This window comes from Castanea sativa, chromosome 9 (assembly GCF_040712315.1).
Source record: "Castanea sativa cultivar Marrone di Chiusa Pesio chromosome 9, ASM4071231v1".
NCBI classification, from domain to species: Eukaryota; Viridiplantae; Streptophyta; class Magnoliopsida; order Fagales; family Fagaceae; genus Castanea; species Castanea sativa.
The window spans coordinates 35303954-35326228 of NC_134021.1; the positions used below are offsets into that span (position 1 = coordinate 35303954).

General features: G+C 39.9%; 1 protein-coding gene across 1 annotated transcript; it reads left to right on the plus strand.

Annotated features, from left to right (window-relative positions):
* The first annotated feature begins 20515 nt into the window (after positions 1–20515).
* LOC142609922 (3'-5' exonuclease-like) lies at positions 20516–21503 on the plus strand. The gene has a single exon (XM_075781647.1). It carries the CDS (start codon positions 20684–20686, stop codon positions 21314–21316), a length of 633 nt encoding a protein of 210 aa, XP_075637762.1. The 5' UTR covers positions 20516–20683; the 3' UTR covers positions 21317–21503.
* The last annotated feature ends 772 nt before the right edge of the window (positions 21504–22275 follow it).

Sequence of the window (22275 nt, forward strand, 5' to 3'; positions counted from 1 at the left end):
ATGATCAGATCGGTTACTTCGATTTAGATTTATTTGAGTTGGATGGTTTCATTGAGTTCGGATCAAGTAGGGACAATCCTAATTTTAACTATAAAAAATAAAATAAAAATCAAGTTAATGTCAATTTAAAGATTGAGAAATCCATACCAATATCCGTACCCCATTTTCATCTCTGTAATTTCTTTGAAAAACGTAATTTAATAGCATGTGCCAATTTTATATTATTAAACGCATGTCCTGATTTTATTAAGAAATAGTCTAGTTAATGTGTGCCCTTAAGACGCACATTAAATTTTTTATTTTTAGAAATATTTTATGAGAAACTGAAAAAGTTGTAAAACGTTTTTAACTCCTGATAGAACTTTTTTCAAAAATAATATATTATTGTATGTTCTTAAGACACACTTTAGTAAAATCCATTAAAAAATGACCCTATTTTAAGTATAATAATGTTCATAAGTGCTTTCATTATTATCTCCAAAAAGTATACAATTTGACTCAATTATTTCCACATGGCAGCCTCAGGTAATGACATGTGACAACGTAATGCTGCGTCTTGTTGTGAAGCCACGTTTCCAATCCGCACCCAGTAAATGATTCATGCTTTAATTGCTTGGCATTGTGCTGGCACTAGACACTGTTGAATACTTGACTTGTTTTAGTGCTGTTTGTTTCTTAGCCAAGCACCAACTCATTGGCTCATATCAAAAGGCAGAGCTCAGTTCCGCCCAAAAGATTGTTTGGATGCTTTTGTTTTTAATTAAAAAAAAATTGCTATACTAATTTATTTTTAAGTTAAGAGAATATTAAAATACAATGAGATATCATGTAACATCTGACTTTTTCAAGAGAAAAATTAGAAATACTTCAAAAGCCAATTTCCATGATTCTGAATTGTGTTTGTAAATAAGAGATTGTCATGTTGATCAACCTTATGGAATTCGACAATTGTATACTAAGGCTGATCTAGACCAGGCTCTTGTTTTATTTTCTTTTATCTTATTAATACTGAAAAGATTCTGGTTTTTATCTTTCGTGTATTGCATAAATTTTAAATTATAGTATATATGTCTTTTTTTTTGAAAGAAAAATTTAATATATATCATAATCTTAAATGATCAACTCTAGCTTTTTTGTCAATGTATTTCTTTTTTTGTCACATAAATTTTTGAAACCTTACCATGTTAAATATCATTAATCTAAAATATATTTTTAAATTGAATTTAAATTCATTCTATATTAAAACCCTCCATAAAAATATTGGTACGTAATATTTTATTTAAATATAAATTATATAGTTTCGTATACAAAGGTACAAACACAATCATAATAAATGTATATTGCTAGAAAATATAGTTCTATATGCAAATTCAATCATGATAAATGTCTATTAATAACTATTATAATTATTATATTTTATTATGGGTCTGGTTAATGTATGCTCTTAGAGCATATATTAATCTATCTATGTTTGAAAAAATTTAATTGAAAATTAAAAAAATTGTTAAAAAAATTGGTAACTTTTTCATAAAAATTTCTTAAAATAGTTTACTAAAACCCTTTTATTATTTCAACAAAAAGTAGTTAAAACTAATAATATTATGTTAAACTTTCCCCAGCATAGTATGAGTTTTTGACTAGTATGTATATATTCGCCTGTAATCACAGTTTTAACTTACAAACATATTAAATGTAAAAGAATAATTTGGTTAGAGTACAAAATATTTCTCATAATGTTTAATTAAAAATCTAGACTCAAGGGTGAAAATTAAGCATAGAGTTTCAATGTGTAATTTGATAATTAAAAAATGAAATATATTATCCTCAATTGTAACGGTGATATACTTGCACAATTTAGTCACTAGTATGAACAAATTGATTGCATTTTCTTTACATATAAGTTACAAATTCCCCCTATCGTATTGCTGTAGTTATTTAATTTTAAAAGAAAAAAACCTAATTATTTGTGATTGTAGACGATTTAAACTATTTGCATAACCCCATAAATCCATTAGTATTTCATTTATTTTGATATACTGTGCGGATATCAAGCTTGCCAATATGTCTAATTTTCTTTCTTCCTTGCTTTGTAGTTCCACCTATTGTATAGTTAAAATTTTCCCATCTTGCTTGCTCTTTGTACTTTTGTTTAGTATTGGCTCCTTAACTTTTCTTGGTTGGACGTTGGGACCAAATGCAAACGAAACCAAAGCCTTCAAAGAGGAGAATATTACAAAAATGAGAACTTGAATAACTAATTGTGGTGAAGTATTTAGGGCAAAACTTAGGTAAAGTAGCTGTTTCTTAAGTTCTCTTTTTAAAAATTTTCCTTGTGGATTTTTTTCTATAGAATGAAAGTGTATTTTTTTAATTAAGTAGCTATATAGTTGAATCTTAAGAGGGGAAGTTAAGGAACAATATCTAAAGTACTTTACTTAAATTTTGTCCGTTTTGATATATTATATAGACAGATAGATTTGATCACTTTTAGAGTTTTAGTGCCCAATAAATCCTACTCTAAAAGTTTGAGTGGACATTGGCCAAAGTAGAACATAATGCCTGCTTAATCCAAGATTATGTTATATGGACCACCATTTTTTTTTTTCAGTAACGATAAAGTCTTGTATATAGCCGAAAACACTTTGTAGTAATTTTTTTTTTTTTGGTTGAAAACAAAACAACTGGAAAAATTCATTGCCAAATAGAAAAGGGAGTACAACAAAGCAAAAGAGAAAAGCTCAACACAGTACAAACTAAATACAATCTTCCTGAACAACGTGAACCACCATAGGAGGATAAACTCCCTTCCAGACATAAGACTCTTCCTTTTGCCTTGCATACTGTGCAAGCTCATGAGCTGACCTGTAGTAATCTCTTTTCACATGCTTGATTTTCCAGTTGCTAAAAGAAGAAAGCAAACTAAGAATTCCCTAATACACATGACCAAGACAGCCATTTGTTTCAACTGCTATGACACTATTAACAGCAGTTAATGCATCAGATTCCAAGATGATTTGAGATAGCTTCTGCTCTTTGGCAAGAATTAGACTGCACTCCATAGCCAAGGCTTCAACTTCTTCCACTGAGTATTGTCCCTGAAGGTATTTACAGAAAGCAATATGAACGGTACCAATTGCATCTCTTATAACAACTCCCACACTTGAGTTTCTCTCATTTTCAAATGTTGCACCATCAACATTGATCTTAAAAACTCCTGGAGGAGGCACTGTTCACTTCTCTTCAATTCGAGCCAAGCGTTGAGAGCAAGCTATTGAGGCACTCTTAAATTCAAGAATATATTTTCTAGCAAAACTCCAAATATGATTAGGAAACTGACTTGAGGACTCTTGCACAATTTTATTCATGTTATACCATATTGCCCATGCAACTCCAAAGAAAAACTCCAAATCTTGAGACGTATCAGATTCAAAAATTTTCATTGCAATATCTATAATATCCATATTTACAGTCAGCAATCAACAGGTTCATTCACCCAACATCTCCACACTCTCTTAGCCACTTCACACTTAACAAGGACATGGAGAGTTGATTCAGGCTCCTTCCCACAAGCCGGACACATTTCACATAGATTAACTCCTCTTCTTTTCAAGTTCACAAAGGAAGGAAGAACATTCATACACATTTTCCAAGCAAAGATACGCACCTTGGGAGGGATGTTTAAGTGCCATAGCTTCTTCCAAAGAGGACTCCAAGGATCACCCGAAGAACTTTCACCTTCCTCCATTATATCTAGTACCCCAACAGCAATATAATAAGCACTTTTTACACTGAATTCTCCATTTTTATTACCTACCCATATGATTTGGTCTTCAAGAAGGTTGTGGCAGAGGGGAATATTCAAAATAATTCTTGCTTCAAAAGGCAAAAACAAAGATCTTACTACATCACCTTTCCACCTTCTCGTGTCTCTATCAATCAGCCCCGAGACCCTAGGATAATCATCAAAGGGCTTTGGGTGGGGGGGGGGGGGGGGGAGATTACTTTGTACGTTGTTGAAGTAGGCAGCCACTTATCCTCCCAAATATGAATCCTATTGTCATTGCCAACTCGCCACCGAGTACCTCTCTTCACAACTTCCAACCCATTGAAGATGCTTCTCCAAGTATAGGAAGGGCTGGATCCAAGTTTTGCTCTAAAAATATCACCATGCGGATAATATCTCACTTTGTAGATTTGGACCACCAGAGAGTTAGGATTTGAGATCAACCTCTAACCCTGCTTAGCTAGCATAGTAAGGTTGAAAGCCTGTAAATTTCTGAAACCCATTCCTCCATTCAGCTTTGACTTACACATTTTCTTCTAGCTAACCCAAACAATTTTCGATTCTTGACCCCTTTGACCCACCAAAACTTTCTCATCATATCTTCAATCTCATCACAGACTCTTTGGGATTTGGAAACAACTCATAGTGTATGTTGGAATTGCTTGAGTGGCAACTTTAATAAGGATCTCTCGGCCACCCATTGATAGAATTTTCTCCTTCCACCCTGATAATTTTTTCTCCACCCTCTCTTTAATTTCTGCAAATATTTCAACTTTTGTGACATGTTAATACAAAAAAGGAAATATATATATTAAAAAAAAAAAACCCTCTAATACGGGAGTTAGCACAGCACACAGTTTGGATGTATTATGTTAATTGTTACATACCTGTCATAATTAAGAATTTGGTCAAAGAGTGCCAATAATTCCATGTCCACTAATGTTCAACTCATCTGTCAACGTAGACATAAATCACCATGATTTTTGTAGTAATCATCAAAATCCTTGCACATAAATAGCAAAAAAAAAAAAAAGGGTTTCGCCTTATTACCCTACAATAAACTTAAGCCATAAACTTTTTGTGGTGTCCGTTAACAATAACTTTTTGAACTTTTTTTTTGACAATTTTTTTTTGTCTTTTTTGCAGTTTTATGCTATTTTTTTTTTCAATTTTAATAGTACTTTTATGTCTTTTTATTTTTTATCTCATTTTTTTTTAATTATGTAAGACCTATATTAGGGAATCTTAACAAATATTGCACGGTGCTAGTTAACATTTTCTTATAAAAAATGGGGATTGGACCAGAGACAAAGAGCATTACAAACTCTCATATTATCATATAAATAGTTTGGTCACACAACTTTTCAAGGAAATAACACATTTTTTTTTTATATATATATTCTTTTATATTCCAAACGTCCCTGCAACCATTCATTATTTTGTGTAAGGTTATATGCAATAATTTTTTTATTATTATTTTATTTAAACATAAGAGCAGATCCTCTTTTTTTTTCTTAGAACATAAGAGCAGATCCCACAAGTGTAACAGTACAACTTACACATAATACCCCCTCCATTGCAACATATGCAATATATAGAATTATTTTTTGGTGGGTTTAAATATAATCAGGGAGAAATCACTTGCCACTTTCTAGGTCTCTGTTTTCATGTTACTAGCCCTTTTTTATTATTATTATTTATATTTAGCACTAGTAGAGTACAGTTGAGCATTTTTTGTATTTTTATTCTTTTTGGGTAGGTCTAGGTGCCCTTTTTATAATCTCTGGCCCAATATGAGACCCATAAATCTGCTTGAAATAGAAAGTTAGAAACTCTATTTTGGGCCAATAGTCAAAACATACATATAAAGATTACAGCTGTTCCTATCAAAAAAAGAAAAAGAAAAAGATTACAGCTGTTATGAAATTGAAATTGAAAGCCCATTACTTTGGCGGGAGAAAAAAACAGAAGAGGCTTATTTACTTAGGCCCGAAGATTTCTCCCAAAATCATTGTACAAAAGCCGAAAGTAGATTTTTCACTCTCACGCGCTCATCAAATGTCCAAAACCCAAGCATTGTTGCATTAAATTGCCTATAGAATTTTCTATTTAGGGTTGGTTTGAATATTCTTTATTTTACTAAAAATTGAAAATTAAAAATAATATAGTAAAATAATTTTTAAATGTGTGAATACTACCGTGAGACTAATTTTTAATGAAAATTTTATTGAAAAAGAAGTTTATGAGTCTCGTGAATAGTACACAGGACCTACTGGAACAACTGAAACACGTTCTAAAAAAAAAAAGCAGACGCAGACACACATCCCAGAAACGCAATCCAAACGGAGCTTTAAATTTTAAAGAGTTCGTTAAAAATTTTCTATTGAATTTGTTTATGATCCTGGCTTGGATAGTTAGGTTGAGTCTATGTTTCCGGACTTAGGGACACGTTTGATAAGAGATTTCTAATAACATTATTTAAGTTTTGTGAAAATATGCGTGGGTGAAAAAGTGTTGTGAAAATATATGTACAGTTGTTTAAACAACGAAAATGATTGTTTAAACAACAATACCAAATAGGGCCTAGATGGTGATATTACAAGATTGACAACAGATTACCTAAAACAAGGTAAGGTTAAATATATGTAATCAAAACTAAAAAATTTATATTTTCCCCATTTCTCTTTTAAGATGGGTTTTAACCATTTCTAGGATTGAAAGACTATTTAAATAGTCCAAAACACGCATTCTTTGAGAAATATCTACTCTCATGGATGCACCTTAGCAAAAATTTCAACTTATTACATCCTATAATAATTTAAATTTGAAGCATTGCTTTACTTAACATGAAACCAAAAGTGGTTTCCAATTAATGCAATTAGTAAAATTTCTTATAAGTAAGAGATATAGTGTTCAATTTTCGTATACACTAAAAACAAATTGATATCTTGACATGATGAAAAAGCGAACACCATAAATTTAAAATATTACCGTTCAACATATTACATTTTGGAATAAGGGTTATACTTAACTCCTTAAAATTATACATGTGGGGACTAGAAGGACCTAAGTAAGTGTTTGGACATTGGGTTTTGTTGATGGGCGCTAGTTTGTTTAGACTAAAAGCCTCTTAGAACCGTAACTTGGCCCATGAGTCGAGAGTCCGAGGATTCGTCCGAGGATGAATATCTCCTCGGACAGACCCACGATGACCCTGGGATTCGCCAAAAAGATCAAGGCAGGGTTACGTAAAAACCATTGGTTAAAAGGGGGACTTAGGCGCCCTCCAGACGCAACGATGTGAGGGAAATATGTTATGAAAAGGCTGCTATCTCCACATTAAAGACCCTACACCTACCTCCCTGGCCGCATTAATGGGGGAGTGACCCCTGAATAGTAGAAGTCAGTCTTCTTGCTATTATTTAAAGACTCCCAAAAGGTGGTGGATGGGACAGATGACTAATAGGGTGATTTGTGTGACACGTGGATAAAGAAGGAAGAAGAAGAAGTATTTAAGGAGGAAAGAGGGCAAAGAAAGTGAAGGAGACGAATATGAAGAATTGTGCCCTTTGAGAAAGAAAAAGACAAATAATATACAATTTGTCCTCGGCTTACGTCCGAGGAGATTTATTTTGCCCAGTTTGTCTTTTATTTGCAAGCACTGTAATATTTTAGCCTGTTCATCAAGTTTCGAATATCACTAAACTAGATTGCGAGCCCACACTCTACAAATTTCATTGTTTAAGGTTCATTGGGCCTGAGCCCATGTGTGTTTTTGGGTCCAGGCGCAATTGAGCGCTTACAATTGGCGCCGTCTGTGGGAATCTAGTGTGGAAAGGAACTGGAACACCATGGCAGGTTTAGACTCACACCATGCAGAATCTCAGGGATTGCAACCGGAGGATCTGTTCGAACGCTTTGAACGCTGGAGGGATCGAGAGGGTGGCGTTCACACCGAGTATCCTAGGACGAGTCGTACTCACACTGGAGGCGCCAGTACCGCCCATGAAGATGGTGCTAAAGCCATGCAGAAGGAGATTGATCACCTTAAGAAGAAGCTGCATCGCGTCAGGCGGAGGCGTGCTTCACCCTCATCCAGTATCTCTTCCGGGAAATCCCGGGGAAGTAGTTACAGTTCGAGATCATGGTCGCCCCCCAGCAGAACGTCCTCTTGTGAAGAAGATGGCCTATCGGGTCGTAGGAGCAGGAAGCTCCCCTCCAGGGGCTTAGGGAACGAGGCCATAAGCCGGGCGTTGCACCAGCTCTCCAAATCGCCATTCTCGCGCAGGATTGAGAATGAGAGGCTGCCCAAGAGGTTCAACCAGCCCACCTTCACCATTTATAATGGCCGGACTGACCCGGTGGAACATGTGAGCCACTTTAACCAGAGAATGGCTGTGCATTCTCATAATGAGACCTTGATGTGCAAAGTCTTCCCTTCTAGTCTGGGACCTGTTGCTATGAGGTGGTTCAACGGTCTTAAATCAGGGTCTATAAGTTCGTTCGGGGAGCTGACTAGAGCATTTGTGTCACGATTTATTACATGCAGTAGAGTTCCTCGACCGTTGGACTCACTGTTGTCTATGGCTATGAAGGAGGGCGAGACGTTGAAAGCATACTCCGACAGGTATTGGGAGATGTTTAAGGAGATAGATGGAGATTTTGATGAGGTGGCGATCAATACTTTTAAAGTGGGCCTTCCAACTGATCATGACTTGAGGAAGTCTTTGACCAAGAAACCCGTACGGAGCATACGTCGCCTCATGGACCGTATTGACGAATATAAAAGGGTTGAGGAAGACCAACAACAGGGGAAGGGTAAGGCAAAGGTTATCCCGCAGGAGAGAAGGGATTTCAGGTCAGACAGGTATCACAACAACAAGCCGAGAAGAGATTATTTCAGGCAATCTGGCTCGACGGCACCTCAGACAGTTAATCTGTGTTCCGAGAGCCAGTGCACCAGCTACTAGAGAAGGTTCATAAGGAACCCTACTTCAGATGGCCCAGTAAGATGGCGGGGGATCCTGCCAAGAGGAATCAGAATCTCTATTGTCAATACCATCAAGACGTGGGTCATACTACTGAGAACTGTCAGACCCTTTGGAATCACTTGGAGCAGCTTGTTAGCGAAGGAAAGTTAAAGCAGCACCTGTACTAACCCAGCAGGCAGGGCAGTCAGTCTAGCTCGAATAATCAGAGGAATAACTCATCTCAGCCTTCGTTGGGAACGATCAACGTTATCTTCACTGGGCCCGGCAGGACTGGCTCATGTCCTACTAGGGTGATGGCAGTTTCGTACTCCCAAGCCGAGGAGGGGGGCTCCAAGCCGAAGAGATTGAAGCTAAATGTGCCCGTCTTGGGATTTTCAGAGGAAGATAAGGTTGGGATCATCCAACCCCATGACGACGCCCTAGTGGTTACTCTGAGGATAGGGAATTATGATGTGAGAAGAGTAATGATTGATTAAGGCAGCGGCGCAGATATCATGTATCCTGACTTATTCAAGGGGCTAAAGTTGAAATTAGAGGACCTCACCCCTTACGACTTGCCGTTGATAAGTTTTAACGGGAAAGCCGTTATACCGAAGGGACAGATTCGCTTACCCATGCAATTTGGCTCCGAGATGGTCGAGGTGGATTTTATCGTGGTCGATGCATATTCCCCATACACAGCTATCCTTGCTCGGCCCTGGCTGCATGCTCATGGAGCCGTTTCCTCCACCTTGCATGTTAAGGTGAAGTTCCCTTCGGGAGAATGCATCGAAGAGATTCTCGGCAGCCAACTGATGGCCAGGCAATGCATATCCGCTGCGGTGTTGCATTAGACTAAAGCGCAGTCCTCAACTTCGGCTGTGAAAGACCTATAGCAATTAATGACTCTGGGTGCGCCTGACGCAGTGTCAGTAGAGGAGGCCGTTGAAGGAAAAATTCTAGTTTTGCATCTCATGCAAAACCCACAGCGGAAGCAACAAACAAGGATCTATTTCATTCATGATTGATAACATGTACTATGTAAATTTCAGAATTTAAGAACAAGATAGCGTACCTTGGTGTGGAGAAATTCAAAACAAATATTAGAAGCACTTGGGAACACTTTTAATCTTCACTCCAATTCCACTTTATGCCCAAGATGTGTGGTCTCTCAATCAGTTTTTCAAGGGGAGAATGAAAGTGTGTCTCACACTCTCTCACACACCGTTTCTTTTTCTTTTCTAATTTCATCTAATAAAAATTCTGTATGTTTCTCCATTTATAACTAATCGATTATCTAATTAATTGGGCTGGCCTATTAGGCCTTTCCAATTGGGCTTTAGTGTGTGGCTTGGAGTGGGACCAGAAAGGGACCAATAAGACACTAGCTCCAATGGGCCTTGGGTTTTTTTCGTCAACTCTTGACAAGCCCAAAGTTACCATTAATTATATTTAATACCACTATATAAATATAATTGCACTCTAGGCCTTATTAATAAATTATATCCCAAGACTTTATTATGCATGCAACCCCTTCATTAAAATATTCGTAGTAATCCAAAATCATGAATATAGACTCGCCACTTTGAAGATTACTACATCTTAATCCTTGAGTACCCAGTTTAATCCTTTATGTTATTCGTCATATATTTATGAAATCCAATTTCATAAATATATACTTTAGTAACTCCTTACTAAAGTGGTTGGGCCCAACACTCGAATAACTAAACCCATTAAACTTATCTCAAGGGAATATTTTGTATCTCCATTAAGAGACTATGAATTCCATCTTGAGAATATATGTTCCATCAACACTAAATGCGGATGCCCGACATACCGAGGTTTGACCGTAACTAATAGATCTCACTCCTCGATATATCAAAGCAACAACATCTCATGATCGTGTCCATTATTCTCTCAGATTTAGAGTTGATGTAAATAGAAGTCGTGAGATTTATTATTCATTTGACGGTCGTTAGGAGAATAATAAATCTCACAAATGTTCAATAAGTCTTAACTCTTAAAACATATCAACATACCAACTAGAAGTCTCCACTTCCATGATCAAGACAAATCATCTTAGTTGATATGTTATAATCTTCGCAGATGAAACGCCCAATTTCATCACCGACTACGAACTAAACTTCTGAGTTTACAAAGAACTTGTGATTTATATCTTCTGTGACTTTTCACATAAATCACATACAATGCATCTCATGGACTATGATAATGTCTTAGTTCATTTATAGATAGTCTCATATAATTAAACAATTTAATTATTAAATACATGCCAATAAATTGGGTTTTAGGGCATAAACCCCAACAGCCGTATGCGAAGACCTTGAGAAGTTTTTGGTTTTGGATGATCCCGAAAGGTTCTTCCAGGTTGGGATCTGTTTACCACACCAAGAGAAGATAGAATTAGTGGAGTTTCTAAAGAACAACATTGATGTTTTTGCTTGGGACCCCTATGAGGCTCCGGGTGTTGACCCAAGCTTCATTTGTCATCATTGGAACGTCAATCCTGCTATCCCTCCTAGGAGGCAGCCCCCTCAGCGTTCCTTGAAGAAGCATTCCGAGGCCGTTAAAGAGGAGGTGCTCAAGCTCAAGAAGGCTGGGGCTATCAAGGAAGTTTTTTATCCAGAGTGGTTGGCGCATATGATCGTGGTCAAAAAGAAAAGTGGAAAATGGCGAGTATGTGTAGACTTTACAGATTTGAATAAAGCTTGCCCAAAGGACTCTTTCTCGATGTCCCGCATCGACCAGCTAGTGGACGCCACAGTCGGACATCCTCGGATGAGTTTTTTAGATGCCTTCCAAGGTTACCACCAAATTTCGCTAGCGGCAGAAGATCAGGAGAAAACTGCCTTTATTACTCCAACAGGGAATTATCACTATAAGGTGATGCCGTTCGGGTTGAAGAACGCTGGGGCTACTTACCAAAGAATGATGACCAGGATGTTTGAATTTCAGCTTAGAAAGACCATTGAAATATATGTGGATGACATGGTAGTGAAGAGCAAGGTGATATCTGCGCACCTGAGAGATTTGGACGACAATTTCCAAGTACTTAGAAAGTACAGGTTGCGTCTTAATGCCTCGAAGTGTTCTTTTGGTGTGAGTTCTGGGAAGTTCTTAGGTTATATGGTCACTCATAGAGGGATAGAGGTGAATCCGGCACAAGTCAGAGCCATTCAAACCTTACAGCCACCTCGGAATCCAAAGGAAGTTCAAAAATTAACCGGAATGATCGTCGCTCTTAGTCGGTTCATCTCCCGGTCAGTTGATCGATGCAGGCCTTTCTTCCAACTGTTGAATAAGTGGAAGGGGTTCCAATGGTCTGAAGAGTGCGTTGTAGCCTTCCAACAACTTAAGGAATATCTTTCCCGGCCACCCATTATGTCTCGGCCTGAGGTTGATGAGGTCCTATTTGCGTATCTGGCAGTGGCCGTCCATGCGGTCAGCCTGGTCCTCATAAGGAACGACGGTGGGGTGCAAAGACCGGTCTACTACGTCAGCAAGACGCTGAATGATGCCGAGGTGCGTTATCTGCTTTTGGAGAAAGTACTTCTAGCCGTTGTTCATGCCACGCGGAGGCTTCCTCATTATTTCCAGTCCCACACCATTGTAGTTTTAACCTAACTGCCTCTCAAGTCAGTGTTGCGTAGTGCCGACTACTCTGGAAGGGTGGCTAAATGGGGAATTATTTTGGGAGCCTTTGACATCAAATACAGGCCACGTACCTCGGTTAAGGGCCAGATTCTTGCAGATTTGGTGGCAGAGTTTGCTGAACCATTGTTGGAAGAAACTTTGAAGGAATCACACATGGATGAGAAATTAGTTGGCATGGTTACGAATGAAAGACCTTTGACTTGGAACGTATCCGTTGATGGGGCGGCTAACCAGAGAGGGTCTGGCATCGGACTCGTCCTGGTATCCCCCGAGGGGATTATCTTCGAAAAATCCTTAAGGTTGGCGTTCTCGGCTACTAATAATGAGGCCGAGTACGAGGCAGTCTTGGTCGGCATGAACATGGTACATAGGATGGGTGGAAAGGAAGTTCACATGCTCTCGGATTCTTAATTAGTGGTCGGCCAGGTGATGGGGACCATGGAGGCTAGGGACCCCAGGATGCAAGAATACTTGGCCGAGGTTAAACGTTTACGATCCAGGTTTAATTCCTTTATCTTGTCTCACGTTTCTAGAAGTGGGAATACACATGCAGACTCTTTGGCTACCTTAGTGACGTCCTCGGCTCAGGGTTTGCCTAGGATTATCCTTGTCGAAGATTTGCTAGCGCCAGCTCTTACCACTGTTGGGGCAGCCCGGATCCATTTGCTAAGGCCTGGACCTAATTGGATCGATTCTATGATATCTTTTCTGAAAAACGACATTCTTCCTGATGACAAGTCTGAAGCAGACAAGATCCGTCGGAAGGCACCGTGTTTCTGGTTGTCCGAGGATCAGAAATTGTATAAACGGTCCTTCTCCGAACCATATTTGTTATGCGTGCACCCCGAATCAACGGAGGCACTTTTGGAAGAACTGCATGAGGGAATTTGTGGGAGCCATACTGGGGGAAGGTCCCTAGCTCATAGGGCACTGACACAAGGATATTGGTGGCCCAATATGCAGAGGGAAGCTCAGGACTATGCAAGAAAGTGTGACCAATGCCAGAGGTTCGCTCCTAACATCCATCAACCTGGAGGAGTACTTGACCCTCTCTCCAGTCCTTGGCCTTTCACTCAATGGGGATTAGACATAGTAGGATCATTCCCGAGGGCTGTGGGAAACAAAAGGTGGTTGCTTGTGGGGACCGACTACTTCACCAAATGGGTAGAGGCTGAGCCCTTGGCAAATATTAGGGATGTCGATTCCAAGAAGTTCGTCTGGAAAAACATCATCACCAGATTTGGAGTACCACATACACTCATTTCGGACAATGGCGTTCAATTTGATAGTAGAGCTTTTAGGAAATACTGTGGTGACATGGGCATCATAAATAGATACTCCATTCCATCTTATCCTCAGGGAAACGGGCAGGCCGAGGCCGTTAACAAAGTGATAGTTAGTGGACTTAAGAAAATGCTGGACAATGCGAAGGGCAAATGGGTAGAGGAACTACCACACGTTTTATGGACGTATTGAACTACGCTGTGCAAATCCACAGGAGAGCCATTTTCTATGACTTATGGGGCTGAGGCAGTGATACCTTTAGAGTTTGGCTTCCCCACGTTGAGGACGAGTACTTTTAGCCCAGAAAATAACAACGGCCTCCTGGAGAAGAGCCTAGATTTAGTTGAGGAACGATGAGAGACAGCAATGGTCCAAATGGCTTATTATCAGCAGAAGCTTAAACGAGGGTATGATGGCCATGTGAAGCTCAGACCACTTGCGCCTGGGGATCTGGTTCTGAGAAAGGTTGTAGGTACTGCTAGAAACCCAGCCTGGGGTAAATTAGGACCGAACTGGGAAGGACCATTTCAGATTATTTCTATAGCTGGTATAGGATCATATCGACTAGCTGATCTAGATGAAAGAGTTGTACAACGTTCGTGGAATGTAAACAACCTTCGAAGATATTATTATTAATAAAGGGCGCTTTTGTCGTTTGTGATTTAAATTATAAATGTATATGGAATTATCAATTACAACTCTTGAAATATCAAACAGAAACTCGGTCATGTATGGTCCTCGGACTACATACCTAGTGGAAATTGATATCTTATTATTTGTTAAACAGAACCTTAGTTATGCCGGGTCCTCGGACCTTCTACTTTGGGGAAATTAACATCTCAAGTTATTGTTATGAAATATCAAACAGAAACTCGGTCATGTATGGTCCTCGGACTACATACCTAGTGGAAATTGATATCTTATTATTTGTTAAACAGAACCTTAGTTATGCTGGGTCCTCGGGCCTTCTACTTTGGGGAAATTAACATCTCAAGTTACTGTTATGAAATATCAAACAGAAACTTTGTCATGTATGGTCCTCGGACTACATACCTAGTGGAAATTGATATCTTATTATTTGTTAAACAAAACCTTAGTTATGCCGGGTCCTCGGGCCTTCTACTTTGGGGAAATTAACATCTCAAGTTACTATTATGAAATATCAAACAGAAACTCGGTCATGTATGGTCCTCGGACTACATACCTAGTGGAAATTGACATCTTATTATTTGTTAAACAGAACCTTAGTTATGCCGAGTCCTCGAGCCTTCTACTTTGGGGAAATTAACATCTCAAGTTACTGTTATGAAATATCAAACAGAAACTTGGTCATGTATGGTCCTCGGACTACATACCTACTTGAAATTGATATCTTATTATTTGTTAAACAGAACCTTAGTTACATCGGGTCCTCGGGCCTTCTACTTTGGAAAAATTAACATCTTAAGTTACTGTTATGAAATATCAAACAGAAACTTGGTTATGTATGGTCCTCGGACTACATACCTAGTGAAAATTGATATCTTATTATTTGTTAAACAGAACCTTAGTTATGCCGGGTCCTTGGGCCTTCTACTTTAGGGAAATTAACATCTCAAGTTACTGTTATGAAATATCAAACAGAAACTCGGTCATGTATGGTCCTCGGACTACATACTTAGTGGAAATTGATATCTTATTATTTGTTAAACAGAACCTTAGTTATGCCGGGTCCTCGGGCCTTCTACTTTGGGGAAATTAACATCTCAAGTTACTGTTATGAAATATCAAACAGAAAATTGGTTATGTATGGTCCTTGAACTACATACTTAGTGGAAATTGATATCTGATTGTTTGTTGAATAAAATCGTGGTTAAAATGGAGTCTTAAGTTATATATCTTTAAGTGTTAGGCAGAAATTTGATAAGGTAGGATCCTCGGACCCCACACTTTACTAGAATTAGCATTTCAGATTACAAGTCCTAAGTATTACATGGGTTTGCAAAAGGAGGTACTACTTACCAGCTAAACCAGGTCAGTCTTTGTTAGGTTCTTGAACGCTTTACTTCACAAGGCAAATATGTCTATTGCTGTTTAAAGTTTTAATTGTTCAGCTGCTGAAAGTGGACTTATTTATCTCATTCCTTCTTTTGCTGTGTGCTAATGAGAACTTTTGTGGTAAGCATAAAGAGGAAAAGATGAAATAAACACAATATAGATCAAAATCAAATAAAACTTTCTTTCATTAATTATGTTGATATATATATCTATATATATATATATATATATATATATATATATATATATATATATATATATATATCACTACATGGAAAATTCTAAGTACGGGGAAGAAAAAAGAAGCCCTATGCATGACCCTAAGCTTTTGGAGGAGGGTCTTGTTGAGAAGTGTCGGTAGCCTCGGTGTCTTTTAATTCCGGCTCAAAGGAAGACGAACTTGTTTTCCTTATGCATTGTAGTGGTTGGAGGGATCATAGGTTCTACACTTTGGCTCGGGCCATACCGCACTCGCCACTCCTTCCTTCTCTTTGTTGGAACCCTGAGAAGGTTCTGTAGGATCTGGAATGAGCTGCGGAATCATAAGAGGAAGAGTAGGAGGAATTGTCTTAGGGCGGGGAGCGGCGGCAAGAGCCTCTTCTATCTCCCCTGTGTCCGGGGAAGCCAAATGTTCTCGGACTTCCTCGGCTCGGAGGCTGAAGGAACTCTGCTACGTTTAGGGCTTCCCTCGGACTTGGCCGGACGGTATTCTCGGCACACGGCCGCGAAAGCCTCTGTCAGCTGGTCTTCCGTTGCAGCTACCCCTTCCTTGTAACTTGCCTGCTTTGCAGCCTCTAGAGAATGCTTGAAGGTGCTAGCTTCCTCCTTCAGTCGCGCAAGCTCCTTCTCCAAGTCCGAGCGTTCCTTCTGGGCTTGAGAGAGCTCATCATCCTTTTGATGAAGAAGCTTGCGCTGCCCTTCTACTTGAGTCCTCATCGTTCTCAGATTGGCCTCGGCGCCATCTCTTTCTCTTTTTAAGTTGGCCAACTGAGAGGAGAGTCTCTCGTTTTCAGCTAGGGTCTAGCCTAAAGACTTCTCAGTCTCCAGACGAATTTCCTGCTCCATTCCGGCCCTCTTCCGAGAATCCTCCATGAACTTCTCAGTGGCGAAGACCTCTTGAACGGCCTGTGACAAAGTACCAGAGGGTTAGGAGTAGTAAAACATTTACAAATAGCCAGATACTATAAAGAACGAAGTATGCGCACGGAGAGAAACATACCAGGGCTAAGTCCCTTTTTAAAGAAAGGAACAGCTGAGGCTGTCTCATCTTCTCCAAGGCATCCATATCCTTGGGCAGCAAAAGGGAACGCTCCAACGCTTCAGCCAGATGGTGGGTGTGGCCTTGCTGGAGTGCCCTAATGCTAGACTGGCAAGAGATTGGTGCTTCGTCCAATCTCAAGTCGAGAGACCGAGTAGCTAGTGCTCGGCGCACCTCGGCCATATCCTAATTTCCCCACTCTCAGGCGGAATGGGCACGTCCCTTGCCCTTGTCCGGCCACAAGGGGCTTGTTGTGGCTGCTGTCTGGGCTTCTTCTGTTTTTCGCCACTAGCCTCCTCGGCATCCCCCTTCCTTTTCTTCTTTGGCTCCTCAACTGGAGGTTTAGGATCGGCTGGAGGAGGGGGAGGTGGCAAGGTCGGGGGAACTTGGGACCTTCCCGCTCTTTTTTGGGCGACTCTCTCGCCCCTTTTGGTTAGAAGGCCGCTGAGCACGTCCATCTCTTCCTCCTCGGAATCATCTTCGGGATGGGCAACTATTAAGCCCGCAACTCCGAAGGCCTCGGCAGGCTCTTCTTCCTCGTCAGATAACACGACAAACTGGTTCCCTCGGGGTCTTTCAACGTCCTCGAGTTGAAACCGGTCTATCTCGTCGTCCAACGTGTGCGAAGAGGATACTTGCTCTTCCGGAATAGCAGTTGCTTGAGAGTGCGTCGAGAGAGGGATCTCCGCGATAGGTTGCGTGTAGAGGATGGTGTTGGGGTCGTCGGGGATGTCGTGGTCGGCAAGAAAGCGCAGTCTTGCTACGTTTATCCTCTTACGCCTCCTATCCCCCGCGATAATCGCGTTCTCTATCTCTTGGAAATCAGAGGATATTGGGTCGTAGCCTAGTATTAAGTGGGCCGCTCTAAGTTGCAAGTCTTCACTCACAAATACTTTTGAGCGCAGGATGCGATTCAGATCAGCAACGTTGCAGTGGCTCAAATGAGGGCGCACGAGTTGTTTATCTTCAAGAAAGAATACCAACAAAGCCAAGCACGGTTAGATCTGCAATGCATATGAGAAATCGAATTGGATGATGTGTAAAAGGAAATGAACAAATAGAAAATTTTGAGGTTGAAGTACGGGGTAGAGAAATTAACTCCTAAAGAGTCACACCTGGGTCTCCCCATACGACCGGGCAGTGAGAGCCATCATGCTAGTTGCCTGAGGCGATGAGGTAGTCGTCCTTCATGCCTTTATTAGACTTGGGCAGACAGGAAATCAGCCTAACTACATTAGACCGTGATTTAATGTAGTAACCTACTTTTGTAAGTTTGTGACACTTATACATGAAGACGACGTCATGCCAAGTGAGGTTCAAGCCCATCTGCTCATTTAGAGCGTCGACACTTCCTAAGACCCTAAATACATTGGGTGCGCACTGGTCTGGGTACAACTTGTGATTGCGAAGGTATTCCCTAGTTACGCTTCTCATAGGGAGGGTCATCCCACCTTCTATGAAGGCAATCATGGGGATAATGACCTCTCCCGTTTTCCTAGAATCACCTACAGCTTCTGCCGGACAATTTTTCAAACCCACGTCGCTGGGAATGTGGTATTTGGCCCTAAAGCCTTCCATCCCAGCGGCGGTATCAACTAAACACTTAAATCTACCTATCTAAAAGAAAGGAAAAGGCAAGTTTCAAGAAGGAATATGGTTAAAAAGGAAGTCGAGGACAGAATCCGAGGAGAAAAAGGTAGAGAAAGTAAGGACTTACAAGTTTGCAATTATGCGAGTTTCCACGGGTTTCTGAAGAGAAAAGATGATGATTGACGCTTTGATGTGATTGAATTCTGAAGAAATGAATGAGGGCGCAGTTTTCCAAACGTCATGACGTGCGGGAGGCAGCCTCGAAGTTGGATTTTTCCCGCCGAAATTTTCAGGAGGTGATGAGGATCGTTGGATGTTCATCTCACCGTTGAACGTGGGGAACAGGTGTAACTTGCAGTCATAAATGCGCGCGTTCTGGAAATCGAAGCGCTAAACGGCATTTTTAGGAATGAAACGACCCCCACACGCATGGTGATGTACGAAACGTGTGGAGGGAGCTCTGGTCGGATCAAAACCCTATTTTTCTCCTCGGATGAGGAAAAATAAAGTTTTGAGGGGCTATTGTGGGGACTAAAAGGACCTAAGTAAGTGTTTGGGCATTGGGCTTTGTTGATGGGCGCTAGTTTGTTTAGACTAAAAGCCTCTTAGAATCGTAACTCGGCCCATGAGTCGAGAGTCCGAGGATTCGTCCGAGGACGAATATCTCTTCGGACAGACCCATGATGACCCTGGGATTCGCCAGAAAGATAAATGTAGGGTTACGTAAAAACCGTTGGTTAAAAGGGGGACTTAGGCGCCCTCCAGACGCAACGGTGTGAGGGAAATATCTTATGAAAAGGCTGCTACCTCCACATTAAAGACCCTACACCTACCTCCCTGGCCGCATTAATGGGGGAGTGACCCCTGAATAGTAGAAGTCAGCCTTCTTGCTGTTATTTAAAGACTCCCAGAAGGTGATAGATGGGACAGATGGCTAATAGGGTGATTTGTGTGACACGTGGATAAAGAAGGAAGAAGAAGAAGTATTTAAGGAGGAAAGAGGGCAAAGAAAGTGGAGGAGACGAATATGAAGAATTGTGCCATTTGAGAAAGAAAAAGACAAATAATATATAATTTGTCTTCGGCTTACGTCCGAGGAGGTTTATTTTGCCCAGTTTGTCTTTTATTTGCAAGCACTGTAATATTTTAGCTTGTTCATCAAGTTTGGAATATCACTAAACTAGATTGCGAGCCCACACTCTACAAATTTCATTGTTTAAGATTCATTGGGCCTGAGCCCACATGTGTTTTTGGGTCCAGACACAATTGAGCGCTTACAATACATCTTTTTACACTTAACATTCTATATACTCTAAGAATACACACTTACCTCCCTAAACTATGAGCATGCATATTTACTTCTTTAAACTAATATGAGGTAAATGTGGATTTTCATAATTTAGGGAGCAAATGTTATGTGTGTAATAATTTAGTTAAAGTGAAATTACAATATAAATAAATAAAACTAAATGAATTCTAGTTAACTCAATTGGTAAAATTTCTAATTAAGAGAATGACTCAAATCCTACCTACTAGATGGATTCAAATCACCTTGTAGCTATCCAAAAATACATTTAATATAATCATCCTTACCCTTCATTCTTTATCTAGAAATCTCTATTCTAAAGTTCCGTTGGATACTCCATGCCTTTGGTGTTTTTTGCATTATTTTTTTTGTTATTCCAGCTTCTCCTGCATTGTTCATAGGACATGAACATTGCAATAAGGCTTATGAACAGTACCAAGCATGTGAACAGTAATTTTTTTAATTAATTTTAGTTTTCAGACTTTAATTTTTAGCAGACTTTAATTTTTAGCAAAATAAGTGATATCTAAATCACCTTTAAAAGGAAAAAAAAAAAAAAAAACTTTTAAACCCATCCCTTTTAGAAAAAGTATGAAGGGTGCAATACACGCACTAGAACACAGAAAAAGGGAATGGTCTTCACAACTGTTCACACACCACGACCTTGATCAACAAGTAACTACCTTTTTCTTGTATATAGTCTCCCATCAGTCACCGCGCCTCTGCGTATTCTTCACTCTGATACTCACACTCTTAGAATACCTTTCGTTATTTTCACAATCATGGCTATGAGCATTTTCGACCACGAAGTGAACCAAGACACCCATGACCTCTTCGAAGTAACGCTCGAGTCCGACCACATCCAGACCCTCGTCACCCACACTCCCCAAATGGTCGACTCCTGGATCTCCGACATCTACCGCATCCACCGCCGCCGTCTCCACCGCCTCATCGTCGGCCTCGACGTCGAGTGGCGACCCAGTTTCAACCGCAACATCGAAAACCCAGTTGCCACTCTCCAACTCTGCGTGGGTCGACGCTGCCTCATCTTCCAACTCATCTACGCCACTCACTTCCCCAACTCGCTCATCGAGTTTCTCGGCGACGAGGTTTTCACTTTTGTGGGAGTTGGGATTGAGAGCGATGTGGAGAAACTGTTGGATGATTATGATTTGAAAGTTGGGAATGTGGTTGACCTGCGTGGACTCGCTGTGGACCGGTTGGGGAACAGGGATTTGAAGAATGCTGGGTTGAAGGGTTTGGCTCGAGCTGTGCTTGGACTCGAGGTGCATAAGCCAAGGCATGTGACTTTGAGTCGGTGGGACAATGAGTGGCTCGAGTATAATCAGATTCAGTATGCTTGTGTTGATGCTTTCCTGTCTTTTGAGATTGGCAGGAGCTTGAATGCTGCCTAGTTTGATTTTGGTTTAGGTTTGTTGGGGTTCTTGACTATGGAATTTGGGATGGTGGGTTTTGGTTGGATTAGTATGGGTAGTACATATAATGCCCAATTAGTATGGATTTGGCACTTGTTTGATACTTGATTGCATGTTATGTTTCATATGAAATGGTACATATAATGCTAATGGAACTTTTATGTCTTCTTCATGTGTTTTGGCATTATGATGTTGTTTAATTGTGGGGATTTATTTTGTGATTGTGGTGTATCAGTGTCCCTTTTGACATTATTTCTTTTGCTTGCATTTGGAAAATCTCTTAGGGTTCATTTGTAGTTTTGTTTTGTTTTTTTTTTGTTTTTTTGTTTTTTTTTTTTGTTTATATGTAGGATTCGTTTATAGTTTTGAATGCCTTACTCAACTTAGGCTTGATGAAGAATTTTTGTAGATTAGGCTTGATGAAGAATTTTTGTAGATTTGTCAATTTCTTATGTGTAGCATTTGATTGGGGGAGATGTGATTAATTTTAGTAGTGAGTTTCTGTATGTGTTTAGGGATGGGCATACATGGCTTGGTGTTTGTATCCATTAGCTGTGCTTGTAGTGGAGGAGGTGAATGTAGTCTTGTCGTATCTTATGGGTGGAAAGGTGATGTAGATTGTAGAAATACCTCCTTTACATTCCTGCAGAAACTGTGAGGATTAATGTTAGTAGGTGTCATTAAATCAAGATTTAAGTTGATAATATTTTTTTCCCAATCACTTATCAGTAACCTTAATTGGAGAAGGTATTACAGTTCAGTTAATGATTGAATTTCTGTATTAGTATAAGTGGGTAGACATGGTGCTTTTTAATGCTGGCTTATCCAAAGATTAGTGGGTGGTGCTTGCAGTGAAAGTGATGTAGCAGTAGATAAAAGGAGTTGAGTTGGCACGCTGTGTATGGCAGGGATTGATGGGTTGGTGTTGATGTTGGTAG